This window comes from Talpa occidentalis, unplaced genomic scaffold (assembly GCF_014898055.3).
Source record: "Talpa occidentalis isolate TD23 unplaced genomic scaffold, MPIMG_talOcc4v2.1 talOcc4.10, whole genome shotgun sequence".
NCBI lineage: Eukaryota > Metazoa > Chordata > Mammalia > Eulipotyphla > Talpidae > Talpa > Talpa occidentalis.
Window position 1 is genome coordinate 85,682,222 of NW_023600993.1, and position 16,519 is coordinate 85,698,740.

General features: G+C 42.2%; 1 protein-coding gene and 1 non-coding gene across 3 annotated transcripts in view; one reads left to right on the plus strand and one right to left on the minus strand.

Moving 5' to 3' along the window:
- Positions 1–16,519, minus strand: part of ACSS2 (acyl-CoA synthetase short chain family member 2) — a 42,263-nt gene that overhangs the window by 13,112 nt on the left and 12,632 nt on the right. For both annotated transcript variants that reach the window (XM_037496457.2, XM_054696919.1), the window contains exons 3-6: positions 1,037–1,128; positions 732–835; positions 415–487; positions 57–132 (exon numbers count right to left, since the gene is read on the minus strand). In XM_037496457.2, the coding sequence (XP_037352354.1) occupies positions 57–132; positions 415–487; positions 732–835; positions 1,037–1,128 (345 nt within the window). The remainder of the gene's footprint in view (positions 1–56; positions 133–414; positions 488–731; positions 836–1,036; positions 1,129–16,519) is intronic.
- LOC119237801 (U6 spliceosomal RNA) lies at positions 10,200–10,306 on the plus strand. Its single transcript, XR_005123436.1, has one exon. It is a non-coding gene; the product is annotated as a U6 spliceosomal RNA (small nuclear RNA).

Consider the following 16,519-nt stretch of genomic DNA (forward strand, 5'->3'; position numbering starts at 1 on the left):
CTCTGGGGAAGGCCCAGTCAACCCAGAGCAAAAACCAACTGGCCAAGCGTACTTACTTTTCCTGACACTTCTCCAGGGCCTCATCAACCAGATCCTTCAGGTTCACAAGCTTTTCACCCCTGTAGAAGGCATCTTTGGAGAACAACAGACATTTTAGGCCTTAGAAAGGCAATATACTCCTAGTCCCTTGATTCCCTAGTGAGCAAAATGTTCCGAATCCTTCCTGAATGGGACTCTTAATTCTGATTTTTCTAGCTGATTTGAGCTAACAGAGAGTCAGCTAAGGTGGAACTAAGAGATTAAGGGTAGGCGTCCCTACTCTCTATGCTGAATAGTCCTAAATACCAACTAATTGGTTGGAGACCAAGTCTTGGGGTGTGGGGTTTCTGGAAAAAGGGTAAGAGAATTAGTCACCTGTAGTAATAAGAAGGCTGCAGCTGGAATCCAGGATCCGTTCACACAGAGACTCTGCAGAGAAGCCTGCAAACTATGGAAGGGAAGAAAGACTAAGAAAGAGAACACATAGGGATTGAGTGAACAAGGAAAGGCATCACTCATGACTTTTAGGGTCTCTAAACCACAAATCAAGAAGCAACTAGATAACTGATATGTATCTATGACACAAACATTTTAAACTCCTTAGTCTGAGTCTTAAGATCCTCCATCATCCAGGCCCAATCTACTTCTCTGGAGCCCTACCCCAGTGCCCTTTATTCAACCCAAATTCCTACCACGATGGAGTGCAGAGCCCCAAGGCGGGCACATGCCAGCATGGCCACCACAAGCTCTGGGATCATGGGCATGTAGATGGCAACTCGGTCACCCTTCCGAATTCCTGCAAGTAAAGAGCACAGACCATGGATCATGGACCCTTCCTGCTGCCACTTGCTTCCTCCCTTTCAGCTACCTCCCATCCAGCTGAATTTTTCTGTTCCCCTGCTACCAGAAATTCCCTTCATTCTTTGTCTACTTTACCCCGTTCTCAGATACTCCAAGGCTGGAGCCCCTAGTCCTCTTCCTGTTCTCCCACACTCACCCTGTTTTCGGAGAACATTGCTGAACCGACAGACTTGGACCAGAAGCTCCTGGTATGTGATCTTGGCAGTCTCCTCTGGTTCATTGCCTTCCCTGTCATACATTAGAAAGAAGCAATCAAAAACAAAACATAGGAACAGTCATAAAATCCACTTAGTAACACTAAAGCCTGGGAATGTCCTGTGAGGATGAGCCATCTGCTACCACACCTTGAGCTGACTGGTTAGATACTTTGGCCTATCAAAGTATACTTTAATCACAAGTGTGTGCTACTGGAAAATGTACTGTCCATCTCTGAACCTCATTTAGGTTGATAAAATGGGATGATGGCTCCTTTTCTTCCATACCAGGGATACATTAAGGAGAAATTATATCACAAATGTGATTCTTCCTGAGTACGATGTCAAGATTGCTTTGGTGGAATCTCCAGATCACTTGCACCCAAATCACCTAAGGAATTTGTTAAAAAGTAGATACCTGAGCCCAGCTCAGACCTAGTGAATCAGAACCACAGGGTCCAAAAATATGGTTCTTTACTACAGTAGGTATAAAGAATCAGTAGGTGAGTCTGATGTGCACTTAAAGTTTGAAAATCACAATCCTTTTTCTGCTGATTTCTGCCTGCCTCTTCAGCCTTATCTCCCACCTTCCTTAGACTTCAACCAAGTTTCCTTCAGTCATTCCTTCATTTGTTTATTTACTTATTCAACAACTACTATGTGCTGTGCACATATATAGAAATAAGGCACTGAGTATAATAAACATTCAATAAGCTGCACAAACCTTAATATAGAACTTATATAGAACTCAATCATCTTGCTTTTTAAAAAATTTAACAATATACCCCAATATTCTCCATCAGGACTTAGAGTACTGTTTCATTTTCTTGGTCATCTCTATACTGCCCCTCTATTGTGCCATGATTTATTTCATAAATAAATGCTTCAGTGAATATCTCTGTTCGTGTCATTTTATTCACTTGCAAATATATCTGTAGAATGAATTACTAGATGTGAAATTGTTGGGTCAAAGGATGCATATATTTTAAATATTGATAAATACTAGAGAATAACTACTTAAATAAGACACCAGAGGTCTCTCCCTGGGGACAGCTAAGAGCTGAGTAATGGGAAGTAGGCAACTGTATGAATTCTTGGGCAGAGTATCTTGGGCAGAGAGAACACTGAAATTTGGAAAGCACTGGGGCAGTAGAGAGTGTGACCTATTTAAAGAACTGGAGCACACTGAGCAAGAAGGAGGGCTAGAATGAGCGGTACACAGCAGCCAGCGGTACACAGTAGGACCTTGTAGGAAATGGTAAGAAGTTTGAATTTTATTCTCAGTGGGCTCCTTGCTTCCGTTACACACAGACCCTCCTCCAAACTTTTGATCATGCTATTGTCCCAGCTAAGAACGCCTTCCCTCCTCCTCCAGTCATCAGCACCGAGTAACCCTCCCTAACTACTAAAGGTCATTGTGTTTCTTCGCCTTCCTAAGTACCCAGAATACTTAGTGAAGGAGGAAACTGAAACTCAGAATGATGTAGTTCGGCCAAGATCACATAATAATGAGTGGCAAAGCCAAGAACAGATCCTCAGGTCTTCTGATTTCAAGTCAGGACTCTTTCCCCTCCTAGTGTGAAGGGCAGGGACTAGCAGCGAAGTTACGCAAAAGATTATCAACCTCTTTCCAATTCCTGGCTCAATACGTCAGTTACTATCCTCTCCTTGGCTTAGCCTTCTTAGGGCTGAGACGAGCCAAGCACAGAGAGCTCGCTGAAGTGGGAAGGAACAAGAAGAGAAAAAGCTGGCAAATAGAGACAGAAAAGCCATTTCCTTAACTGGTCCACTCATGAGAGACACAGAAACTTCAAAACATCTCCAGTTAAGGCTAAATGCTGATATACACCATTGACCTATGTCCCCACTTGTGTAACCACATACCAGCTCACCTGTGTGCCCTAAGATGCACATATATGAATTTACAAACACTGTACGCATACCAGCTGCCTATTTGCACATATAGGCACCAATAAGCATAACTTATATGGACCCAGGACTCAAACATGGGCCCATCTGCAAACACATGCACTGCATTTACGTAGCCACCTGTGTGCACAGCTTGCCCCTGCAGAAACCCATTCAAATCATTCTATTTTCTTTTTGGAACTTCCCATTATTTTAAATTATCTCATGTATTTTATTTATTTGTATATTATCTGTCTCTCATTGCTCCATGATAACAGACACCTTATCTGTCCTGTCCATTGTTATCACCTCTAACAACTAGAATGGAGCCTGTTTGTGTACAGAGAAGATGCACGGGAACAGATAAATACAAACCTATACAAGAACAGCCTAACAGAGGCACTTTCAGTTACACCCACGCACGTACACCCCATAGTGCACATTCCTCTCCCTGGCTCTTGGCTTATGTCATACATTATTGATACAGGCACTTCTTTCAGTGTCATCTTCCTCTGACATACATACTAGGTTGGGGCCCTGATTGGTCGGGAGGGAAGGAGAGAATACTAACCTAGGGCAAGATCCCAAGCCCTCTAGGATGATAGAATTTTTCAAAGAACAACTAATTCAGTCTCCTAACTCCAACGATATACAAAAAGGGTATCTGCTGTGCTCGAGGTCACATGATAGGTTGTGGCAGAACAGGAACCACAACTCTGGGTCCAGGCTTCTTTTCTCAACACTTGATGTTACAACCTCAAAAATCAGCAGGGTCCATGCAGCTAATGTCAATGAATAAAGTGTACTATATGAAAGAAAAATTACAAAAGAGACAAGAAGTTGCACAAGTTCAGTGGTAGCTTTAGTTTGGGGGGAGAAGTAGAAAGGGGAAGGGACTAGAAAACAGGAGAAATCATGCTCAGACAAAAGGAGGCAGGTAGTACTTAAACTTAGCTCCTTGTCAACTTTGCCCTTTGGAAATAGGGCTCAATATATACAGTTTTTTTTCAGTTCTCAACAAAGACCTAGAATCTGCTTTTGTCAAAGATTGTGAATTTTTAAGTGCTGACAAGTAATTGTGTAAGTCTTTACTGATCCATAAGAAATGCTCGTGGCCAGGAGCAACAGACTGAGAAATTGCTCAGAATAGGTTTCTTCCACAATTGTTTTAAGATTGCACATTCCAGATTAATCTTGTCCAGTATGTTTTCTGTGTCTTATCTTTTGGGTTCTATTGTTAAGCCCACAAGTTGAGAATTTGGCTCTGCAGGCATCCATGTGATAAACACTAGCTGCTCTTTGACTAAGGCCTTCATAAATGATTGTCCCACTGTCTAGCTCCACCCCCAGACCACAGCAGAGGAAGAATTTGAGGTCAGTACCAACAAAGTCTGTGAATTAAAGCTGTTATTTTCCCTTTGTGAGGGCATTCTGCATCAGGCCTGTGATATGTGTAGAACCAGAAATGGGTGTGAGAGTTAGAAGAGGCAGTCTCAAGTTTTGCCCCCCAAAAAAGCACAGTTTGTATAACGGCACTATACAGGTCTTCTGTGGGTTTGGGCCTAACTTGATACTTCTGGGGTTCTCTTGAGCTGACTGCTGATGTCCACATTAGCACATATCTGATCACATCTGCTAAACACTAGCCCTACTCCCCTGTGTAGATTAGATTTTCAGCCTCAGGGTTTGGGGAGGGAAAACTCTGCCTTGCCCTGAGGGGCATAGGGGGCAGAGAAGGAAGTCAAAACTCAGAGATTGAGACTGGCTGGAAACCTCTAACACAGACCCTTATGCCCTGGGGTTGGGTATTGGTTTTTCAGCCAGCTTTTGTAAGAACTGCCTTTGATTGAACAACTAAAGAAGCCAAGGGGTTATGGGATCCGAGCCACCCAAAATAGACCAGATGTTCTCAAGAACAGCTTGGGTTCTCAGCTATGGACCCTAGGAAAGTCAATCGTACACTTTTCCTGACTGTTTTTTCTTTTCAAATTCATTTGCTTTTAGTTTTCCAAAAACTCTCAACTTTGATTATTTTTCACGGTCTCAGGACCCTTGGTTAGACAAAGTTTGATGATTCAGAACAGACATAGGCCAAGAAACCATGGAATTGAGTGTGTTGAGTCCAGACAAATGATTTTTTTATATACTATCCAAATTTAAATATAAAGTGAATGGATGATGAAACAAAAATAAAAACCTTTTGCAAAGTTTTAAAAAAAAGAATAGAAAAGGCTTTAAATGCTGCAGTCAAACAAAACTATTGAGAGATTTAGCTGGTAGAATACCAATTAGGAACTTTTGCTAAAGGCCAAACTTGTTCCCCTTCATCTGGAAGGTTGTATGGTTATGTAACAACACAAGGTAATCAGTAAGTAGGTCCTACTTCATTTTCTTCCTCCAGAGAGCCTTCTCCAATTACCTCATCTTACATCCCCCAAATTCATTGTAACTCATTATTGATTGAAAATATAATTAAAAGTAGACTACTTCTCTTAACATCTACTTCTACCCTCTTAATCCAAAATCCCCATCAGATTATGTCACTCCTCAAAATGCTCTGAGATTTTCCCTTCTCATTTTGAGTGAATGCCAACACCCTCACAATGGCCTACTATATGATTTAGCCCTTCATTTCCTTTCTGTCCTCAATATATGCCTGTTCTCTCTTCTTCTCCCTCTCTCCCAGCTTCAGCTACATGTATTCCTAACTCTTTGATAAAAACACTAGCACACTTCAGAACTTTTGACCTCTACTTGGAGTATTCTTCCTCCAAATACCCACATCACTTTTTACCTCTTTTTAAATTCCTGCTAAAATTCCTGCTTCTCAGGGAGGTCATCCTTGACTATCCCCTATTAAAGAGACTCCTTGTCAGCCCCAGCTGCAGGAGCTCCAAATAAACACATTCCCAAAGTCTCCTAGTTTCTCTTTTTCCCTCCCTACCCCAAAGCTGAAAGTTCTTTCCCTACTGCTCCCCTCATCCCCAATACTTTTATCTCACTTTCCTGGTGATCTCTCAGTTACCATTACTGAGGCTGCCCATACCCAGGCCTCTTACAGGCCAGGGGTCATGTCTTCTCTATCTCCTCCAAGCACAGGTGACACAGTAAATACTTAAGACTCATGGTCAAATCATTGAAAAACTGATCATTGATTAATGTTAGAAGACTGGGCACTCCTTTTCGTATGAGAGAGATTGTCATTAGACAGGAGATCCCAGTTACCTAGACTAGCAGAAAACTGAGGAACAGAATAGGAGGAAAGCATTGAGGAAAAGATTAATTAAGTGGGAAAAACTAGGTCCTTCATAGATGCATCAAAGGACAACTTCGAACTGATAGGTTAGGCCCTCCAGAGGAGAAACACCCAAATGAGAAGAGGAACCAAACCTATTGTTGTGAGAAAAATGCTACATTGAGCTGTTTAGCCCGGAGAAGAGAAGACATTAAGGATATGATAGCAAGTCTCAAGTGTTTGTACCTCTGTTGCCTCCACCCTAGTTCAAGTTCAAGTCATCTTTATCTCTTCTCTGGTTGACCACAATGGCCCCCAATTGGTCTCCCAGTTAACTCTTTTTTTTTTTTTAAAGATTTATTATTTATTTATTTATTTATACACGCACTGGGTACAGTCAGAAGCGCGGGAGGGTGAGAGAATTCACCAGAGCCAGAGCGGGGAGCAGAGCAGGCAGAAGGACCTAAGTACACTGCTGAGGGGAGCAGCGGGCGGCAGGAGAGGTCTGCGCGCCATGTGGGACCCTCCTCTGGTGGCCGGGGAGCAGCCGGGTGTCGAACCGGCGTCGCAGAGGTTGCGGGTAGCCTCGCAACCCAGCGCTCAACCGCTGCACCACCGGGGAGGCCCCTAGTTAACTCTTGTCCCCTTCAAATACATACATCATCTAGAATCATCTATTAAAGACATAAGCCAGAGTGTATCATCTCCTGCTTAAAATGCTTTAATGGCTTCCATGGCATGTAGGGAAAAAATCCAAACTTATATTGTGCCTTGTATTCTCTCCAATATCATCTTGTGCCGTTCTCTCATTCTGTTTGATAGGTTCCAAAATACAATAGCCTTCTGACTCATGAAACATGCCATGTTCTTTTACTATCTTTCCCCAACTCTTCTACTAGTTTGATATTCACGTTTCAGATCTTGGTGTAAATATCACTTTTCTACTGTGTTTTCCCTAATCACCCTCAGTATCACCGCCCTGCCTGTTATTCTTCATTACAATCATCTGTTTATTTTTTTCATAGCATTTTCTCAAATTATAATTCTTCTGTTATTCACTTACTTTTTTTTCTAATTATCTATCTCCCCTACTAAACTACGAGCTTCCTCAAGGAAGAGACCAAGTTGGTTTCATTTAAAGCGGAATACCTGGTGCCTTGCAAAAACCTTGCATATAGTAGGTGCTCAATAAATACTTCCCGAATGAATGAGTGAACCTGAAAGATTATTATGGGAAAGAAGTAGACTAGTATTATATAACTATAAATAAAAGAGGTAGGTCAATTAAAATTCAATATAAGGAAAGCCTTTGTAACTATCAGAGCTGTTCAACTGATGGACAGTACTCAAGATTCCTAACTCTGGAAATATCATGTAGATTGGATATCATGTGTATTGGATTTGAAGGGCTACTTAAGAGCAAACTCCACCACGTGGTTGGCACCAAGAAAGACTAATGTGTCTCAAAATGATCAAACAATGTTAGTAATACAAATTCCAAGGTCTCACCCCACATAGGTGTAATATCAAATTGTTCAGTTTGAACCAGGGAAACCCTCACACCTACTAGATCATTCTCCAAGGAATGGGGCATTTGAATTTTCATTTTATTTATTTTTTTTTATAGAGGCATGTTTTTTATTTATTTATTTATTATATTTGTTTGTTTGTTTTGTTTATACATGCACTGGGTACAGTCAGAAGCGCGGGAGGGTGAGAGAATTCACCAGAGCCAGAGTGGGGAGCAGAGCAGGCAGAAGGACGGAAGTACACTGCTGAGGGGAGCAGCGGGTGGCAGGAGAGGTCTGCGCACCATGTGGGACCCTCCTCCGATGGCCGGGGAGCAGCCGGGGATCGAACCGGCGCCTCAGAGGCCGCGGGCAGCTTCGCAACCCAGCGCTCAACCGCTGTGCCACCGGGGAGGCCCCTGAATTTTCATTTTATAAGCACCAATGTGAAAGGTGTTTTTTTCCCAAGATTTATTTTTTATTTATTTAATGCATACAAGAACTAGGGTGTAGGCCAGAGGTACGGGGGGTGAGAGGATTCACCAGAGACAGAGTGGGAAGCAAAAAAAGCAGGCTTACTGAAATACACTGCTAAGGGGACCAGTGGGCAAGACAGGAGAGGTCTGCTGTGCCATGTGGGTTAGTTCCCTGGCCGGGGATCGAACTCATGCCGCAGTGACTGGTGATAGGTTGATAGTGTTATGACTTTAACCCCTGCTCTAGGGAGGCCCATAAAAGGTGTTTTAATCACCAATTCCAGTGGCAGTGGGGTAAGGAAAGGGTTTACCCACACCAACAAGCAATTCTCCAGACTCCAACTGGGTGCCCTACCATTCAAATCAATTCTGACACTACCTACCCAGAGCATCAGATTCCACAGGTTAAATGTTCCACCTTATAAGACTACCCCGCTACCACCAACACTTCAGACACCAGTCAAAAACCCAAGTTATCATTTGTGTTTTTGACCAGCCTGCCACAGATAGGAGGTTCCCTGAAGTCTTTGAAACTTCAGGTACCAAGTTGCAAGTCCAGGATGTTCCCAGTACTTCTGAACAACTGATGACTGGCTATAAATTGGAGGTTCCCACAACCTCCTCCTTGGGTTCAATTAATTTGCTAGACTGGCTCACAGCACTCAGAGAAACATTTTACTTAGTATATTACTAGTTTGTTATGAAAGGATATAACTTAGGAATGGCCAGCTGGAAGAGAAACATAGAGTAAGGCATGGGGAAAGAAGTGGAACTCTTATGCCGTCTCCAAGCATGCTACTCTCCCAACCCTACAAGTCTGTCAGCCTGGAAGTTCTCCAAGACCTATCCTTTTGGATTTCTGCCCCATTCCTTGGAGGCTTTATTACATATATTACAGATCAAGTAACTGACAATTGGCAATTGCACCAACCACCAGGCCCCTCTCACCTTCCTGGAAGTTGGGGAGATGAAACTGAATTCTCTATCACAGGGTTGGCTCCTCTGGCAACATGTCCCATCCTTAAGTGTTTCTAAAAGCTACCTCATTAACATAATGAAAGATGACTTCATGCTCTCATCATGTAGGAAATTTCAAGCTCTAGGAATTTTGTGCCAGAATCAGGGATTAAGACTATGTATTTCTTATTATAAATCACAATATCACACCATGTGATTCATGTTCACTGAAGTCTGAGGTGGCCTTTAAGGCCCTCCCAACTTCAAGTTGCTTTGATTCTGTAAAATGAAGAAACAGTGTGAAGGAGTTCTATGATCCATAAAGGATTACACAAATATGAGGCACTGAGATGTAAGTATACCCTCAAGTCACTTTCCCTTTCACTAGGGAGCAGGGAGTGGGAGCAATTAACTTGACCAAAACAAATAACTTGACCAATTAGCAGGCTAATGTTACCTCTGGGTACTCCTGCCCAGGCAACAACGAGAATGGAGAAGGACCGAAGGAGGAGTTGGAAGGAGGCACACCCCAAAGACTGAATCACAAATCACCAACAATGTCAGCGAAGGATAGGGCTTTTGATATTTACCACCTTTATTTACAGATGAGAAACCTAATGCACAGAGATGGAAAACTATGCCCTTGAGGTTCCGGAGCATATCAGTAGCAGCATTATTCTAAAGTAGTGCTGTCCAATATGGTAGCTGCTAGCCACACATAACTATTGAACACTTGAAATGTGGCTGAAACACTGAACTTTGAATTTTATTAAATTTTAATTATTTTAAATATTAACAGTCACATGTGGTTAGTGCTAGAATCTAGATGTCTCTAGTTCAGGGTTCTCTCCTTCTAATGACACAGCCTCCAACAAAAGGGGAGGGAATGTTGTTTCCAAAGCCAAAATTAGCAAATGGAAGAAAATCCAGGTGAAGAACAGGAACCCTGAGACCTATGGGGTCAAAATTCACAAAGGATAGGTTTCAGTATATCTGTCGTCATCTATGAAAATTGAAAACAGTGCTCGCTTTGGCAGCACATATACTAAAATTGGAACCATACAGAGAAGATTAGCATGGCCCCTGCGCAAGGATGACACGCAAATTCGTGAAGCATTCCATATTTTTAATAGATGACTGGATCAAGAAGATGTGGTGCACATACACAGTGGAATATCACTCAGCATTCAAAAAAGATAAACACATGCAATTTGCAGCAACATGGATGGAGCTGGAAGGGATCATGCTCAGCGAAAGAAGCCAGAAAGAAAAAGAAAAATACCGGATGGTCTCACTCATAGCAGGAATCTATAAAACGTAAATAAGGGACCAGGAAAAGAATAACTATAAGAAAGAAAATATCAAAATCAACAAACAACTACGAACCAGAGACACACTATGGTGGGGGGGGCGGGGAAAGGAGGGTTGGGGTCAAAATAAGCGGGGTGCAATTGTATGGGGAATATAAAAATAAAATTAAAAGAAAAAAATTGAAAACATACATTCAAACAAATCTGTAACTAGTTCCCAGGCTTCTGACTTGTAGGCTAGTGCTTGTTCCACGACACCAATTTGAAGTAAACCTACAAGAACATGAAAAAGCCTCTCTCCTAAGAATCTCCAGGAACACTGTGAGAAGCAGAGGAGAAGGATCCCTTCCACTTCGAGCTCTAGCCTGTGTCAAGGTCATTCCTACCAGGATCTCTTCATTATCCTGAGACTTCTTGAAAGATCCAAATCCTCAGGCAAGAGAAACCCACACATCTATCTTCACAGTCCTTGGCAGTGCCCAAGTGTCACAGGAGCACCTGCAGCTCTATTTGCTCCTGAAGACATGCATCCTGTTCCCTTTCCTCCCACCTCTCTCCATTTCCCCCTCCCCAGAAATAAAGAAAAACGTACTGTCCCCAACATTTCCTTCCTAAATAAAATTCCAGGTCACAAGCAAAAATTTTGCCCCCATTAGATTGCCAACTCCATAAGGAAAGAATCAGATTTCTCTTGTTTATTGCTCTTGTTTATTTCATATTTTTGTATATCTTATTTATTGTTCTACCTTAGAAGAGTGCCTGGTAAATATCTGTAAATATCCTTAAAATTATTTTTTTTATAGCCTGCTGCTAGAAGCTGGTAGATTGTCTCAAGAGCTTGGCTATCCATACAAATAAAGTTTTTGTCAGTTTGAGATGTCACATTTAGGATTCTCTGATTTAAATATATGGCAGTTTAGGGGCCTCCCTGGTGGTGCATGGGTTAAAGTCTCAGCAAGTATCAAGCTCTCACCAGCCACTATGGCATGAATTCAATCCCTGGCCAGGGAGCTAATCCACACGGCATAGCAGACCTCTCATGTCTCTCCTGCTGCTCCCTCAGCAGTGTATTTCAGTAGATCCACCTGTTCTGCTCCCCACTCAGTCTCTGGTGAATCCTCTCACCACCACCCCCACCCCACACCTATGGCCTACACCCCAATTCTTCTATGTATAAATAAAAGCAAATCTTTAAAAATATATACATGGCAATTTAGACTACCTCAAATAAGGAAGACAGTCATTCTCAAGAGTATCTGAAACTAAAATTCAACAAGGGAGAGGGGCCTCCCTGGTGATGCAGGGGTTAAAAACAGCACTATTAAGCTACTGCCAGCCACTAAAGCACGAGTTCGATCCCCAGCCTGCCAGAGAGCAGCCCACATGGCACAGCAGACCTCTCCTGTCTTGCCCGCTCCTCCCTTCAGCAGTATATTTTGGTACATCTGCCTGTTCTGCTCCCCACTCTCTCTGGGGTATCCTCTCACCTCCCACACCTCTGGCTTACACCCCAGTTCTTGTATGCATAAATAAATAAATCTTTTTAAAAAAGAGAAAGAGAGGCTTGTATGGTGGTTCATTTGGGTAGATTTTCATACATTTATTTGTTGTTGTTTTTTTATTTTTTATTTTTTAATTTTATTTATTTATGTTTTATTTATATATTACATCATTGTTGGTTTTTAAACAATGTTTGCTTTTTAAAAAATATTTTATTTTATATAATTCTTACATCATTTTTCATTTTTGCACAATGTATGCATTTTCATTTTGGTTATATTCCCCATACAATTGCACTCCCCCTTATTTTGACCCTAGTCCTTCCACTCCCTGTTCCTCTCTCCCTCCCCATAGTGTGTCTCTGGTTTATAGTTGCTTGTTGATTTTGATTTTTACTTTGTATTAATTAGTCTTTTTCCTGGTCCCTTATTTAGGTTTTCTAAATTCCTGCTCTGAGTGAGACCATCTGGTATTTTTCTTTTTCTTTCTGGCTTATTTCGCTGAGCATGATCCCTTCTAGCTCCATCCATGTTGCTGCAAACTGCATGTGTTTATCTTTTTTGATTGCTGAGTAATATTCCATGGTGTATATGTACCACATCTTCTTGATCCAGTCATCTATTTTTGGGCATTTGGGTTGTTTCCATAGCTTAGCTATTGTAAACAGTGCTGCTATAAACATAGGGGTGCAGGTGCCCTTTGGAATTACTGTTTCTGTGCCATTTGGGTAAATACCTAGGAGTGGAATTGCTGGATCATATGGAAGCTCTATGTTTAGTAGGTCAAGAAATCTCCACACAGCTCTCCAGAGTGGTTGGACCAGTTTGCACTCCCACCAGCAGTGCAGGAGAGTTCCTTTTTCTCCACATCCTCGCCAACATTTGTTGTTGCTAGTTTTTTTAATATGTGCCATTCTCACTGGTGTAAGATGGTATCTCATAGTAGTTTAGATTTGCATTTCCCTGATTACAAGTGATGTTGAACATTTTTTTTTTAAATGATTTTGAACTAATTTTTTTTTTATAGAGGCATGTTTTTATTTTTATTTATTTGTTTGTTTTGTTTTTGTTTATACATGCACTGGGTACAGTCAGAAGCACGGGAGGGTGAGAGAATTCACCAGAGCCAGAGCGGGGAGCAGAGCAGGCAGAAGGACCGAAGTACACTGCTGAGGGGAGCAGCGGGCGGCAGGAGAGGTCTGCGCGCCATGCGGGACCCTCCTCCGGTGGCCGGGGAGCAGCCGGGGATCGAACCGGCACCACAGAGGCCGCGGGCAGCTTCGCAACCCAGCGCTCAACTGCTGCGCCACCGGGGAGGCCCGAACATTTTTCATATGTCTGTTAGCCATTTGCATTTCCTTCTTTTTTTTAAATGCTTTTTTTTTTTTTTTTTTTTAGATTTTATTTTATTTATACAAACACTGGGTATAGTCAGAAGCACAGGAGGGGGAGAGAATTCACCAGAGCCAGAGCAGAGAGCAGAGCAGAGCAGAGCAGGTTGACTGGCAGAGTACACTGCTGAGGGGAGCAGCGGGCAGCAGGAGAGGTCTTCCTGCCATATGGGACTCTGGCCTGGTGGCCGGGGATCGAACCGGCGTTGCAGAGGCTGCGGGGAGCTTTGCAACCCAGTGCTCAACCGCTGCACCACCAGGGAGGCCCTGCACCTCTTTGGAGAAGTTTCTTTTTAGCTCTTCTGCCCCTTTTTTGGTTGGATTATTTTCTTTGTTTTTGTTAAGTCTCATCAGCTCTTTGTAGATTTTTGTGATCAGTCCTTGCATGATCAAAAGAAACAAATACTGCTTTCAAAAATGGGCCTCTAGTCAAAACCCCTCAGAAATGTAGATGTTGATATGCTATAGAAATGTTTCCTGCAAAGACAGCCCTATATTATGTGTTCTTGGGCGAATAGCTTCAGGGTCTTATTTCTTTTACTAAAATGAAACAATGATTTCCCAGCTAGTAAAACCAGAAGGCTTTTAATAAACAAACCAGACCTTAGAACCCTAGATGAAAGCTATATCCCAAAGAGATACTAATGTCTGAAGCTGTCCTGTGTCTAAGGTTCTGTAAAAATTCTGAACATGAAATTTTAAAAAGTCTCAATCATGGTATAACATGAAATAACAACCAAGTCAGTGTATTCTATAAGCTGCATTTTGTTTGGTTTTAAGATAGAAAAGATATAATGTCAAGGCTATGAAAATCGAGTAAGGACTGGGGTGCTATTCTACACTGAAGGAAACTAAAAAGGTGTGACAACTACATGTCATATGATTCTGAACTGGGCATTATTGGGACAATTAACAAAACTTCTATGAAGTCTTAGGATTAGATGGTAATGGTTATCAGTACTGATTAACTAATTTTGATACTTGTATTGTGGTTATCTAGGAGAAAGTGCTTGTTTGTTGAAAATGCATATTATAGTATTCAGGGGTCTGCCTCATAGTGGTTGAACCATCATCAAATGGTTCAGAGGGTTAATGGTATTTGCAACTTGCCTTTTTTTCCCTTCTTTTGTAAGTTTTAACAATTTTATATTATCTGACTAGAAAATTAGACCATCCACCAGTCCAGGAGGGACTGAGTGGGCTTAATCCTCCTCTTCATTGCCAATTTCAGTCCCACCCTGGCTGTCCTTGCTGTGCTTTATCTTCACCAGGCTTCCTTGTATGGAGAGCAGAGGGAGAAGTTAATAAATGTGCTTCTCAGAGTCCTTGTAAACAATAAAGGATGCAGGGTCCACTATCCTCTTGCAGACCTGGTATGGAACTTGTAGTTCAGCATTCAGGCATGGTCGATGGATTGGATCAAACCAAGCTTGATGATTTCTCCAAAAACCCTCAATCTTCAGGCCATGATGTAATCCAGTTTCATCTTGCCCTCATCAACACCTGGATGCAGATGTGTTACTGCAACAATACGTTGCCTCTAAACAGAGGTAGGGGGCCTCCCTGGTGTCACAAGACAACCTATGAAGTTGTCCACAGCCACTGCAACACAAGTTCGATCCCCCGCCGGCCAGGGAGCAACCCACATGGTGCAGCAGACCTCTCTGACTCTCCCACTGCTCCCCTCAGCAGTGTACTACAGTCAATCTGCCTGTTCTGTTCCCCACTCTGTCTGGTGAATCCTCTCACCCCCCCCCCACAGCTCTGGCCTGTACCCCAGCTCTTGTATGCATAAATAAATAAATCTTAAAAAAAAATAAACAGAGGTATCCACTCACAGTAACTAGGCTGCCTTAAGAATCCTTGCTAGGGTACGATTGCCCACCAGACTTCATGCTTGTTCCAAGTCCATATTTGGCCTTCAGCTTTTGAGGTGGAATTACCTGAAGGGTCTTCCCAGGGTCACATAGGTTTTGCGACAATTTTTAAAAATCCAAGCCATAAACATGTTGGTTCCTCTTGCTGGTCTGCCCCTAAATTAGGTCCTAATAACTGATAAGGAGCTGAACTTGCAACTTTTCTATAAACTTAAAGAGTTTTAAGACTTTAAAATCAAAGATTGATAATATAGACCAGGGAGGACTCATATATAGAGTCCCAAGTGCTTAGTTTAAGTTTTACTTTGTAGGTTAAAAAAAAAAAAAAAAAAAAAAAAAGGCAAGAGAGACTCGTAAACTAAGTTCAGTTCAAAACTTTTTACCTATTAAAGTACTAAGCTGTAGGGCCTCCCTGGTGGCACAGCCGGGGAGCGCTGCGCTGTGAAGCTGTCCGCAGACTCCACGGCGCTGGCTCAATTCCCAGGTGGCCAGGGAGAATCCCACATGGTGGGGCAGACCTCTCCTGTCTCGCCTGCTGCTCCCCTCAGCGGTGCTTTCGGTCTGTCTGCCTGTTCTGCTCCCTGCTCTGTCTCTGGTGAATCCTCTCACCCTTCCGTGACTCTGGCCTGTACCCCAGCTCTTGTATAAATAAAAAAATAAATCTTTAAAAAAAAATAAAAATAAAGTCCTAAGCTGTAGAGTTATGGAAATGAACAATCTTTACCAGAGGTGTCACCTGACAATTAGTGCCAACTGCTTAAAAATCACTGAAGTGAGAGAAAGGCTAGTTTTTACTTTCATAAACTGAAAATATTTGGAATAATCTAAACTATCTATCACCTAACAATGATCCTGGGAAATAGTGATCAAGGAAAATAAGAAAATGCAGGAGTAGGAAATCACCAGAGGAATGACAAAAGAAATAACTCTAAGTATTGTAAATCATGAGACACTTCTTAGAAATGGGAGACTTTGAGCCAAGTTTGCATAAGGAGGTTTAGCGTTTATCAGAGGAAAGAAGGGCACTTTGGAATGACATAAAAGTCACATGTCGCTACCAGTCTGCTTAACAATGTCAGTGGACATTTGTGATATATGTGAATATTAGCACCACCTCATAGCAACAAATCTTTTGTGTGTGTTTTCATCCATCATCTCAGCCAATCCTTGCCCAATCCAGGACAAAACTTGCTATCCCCATTTGAATCAGGAAACTGAGGCTCAGAAAGATGTTATCACTTGCCAAAAGTTACAAAGCAGGGTT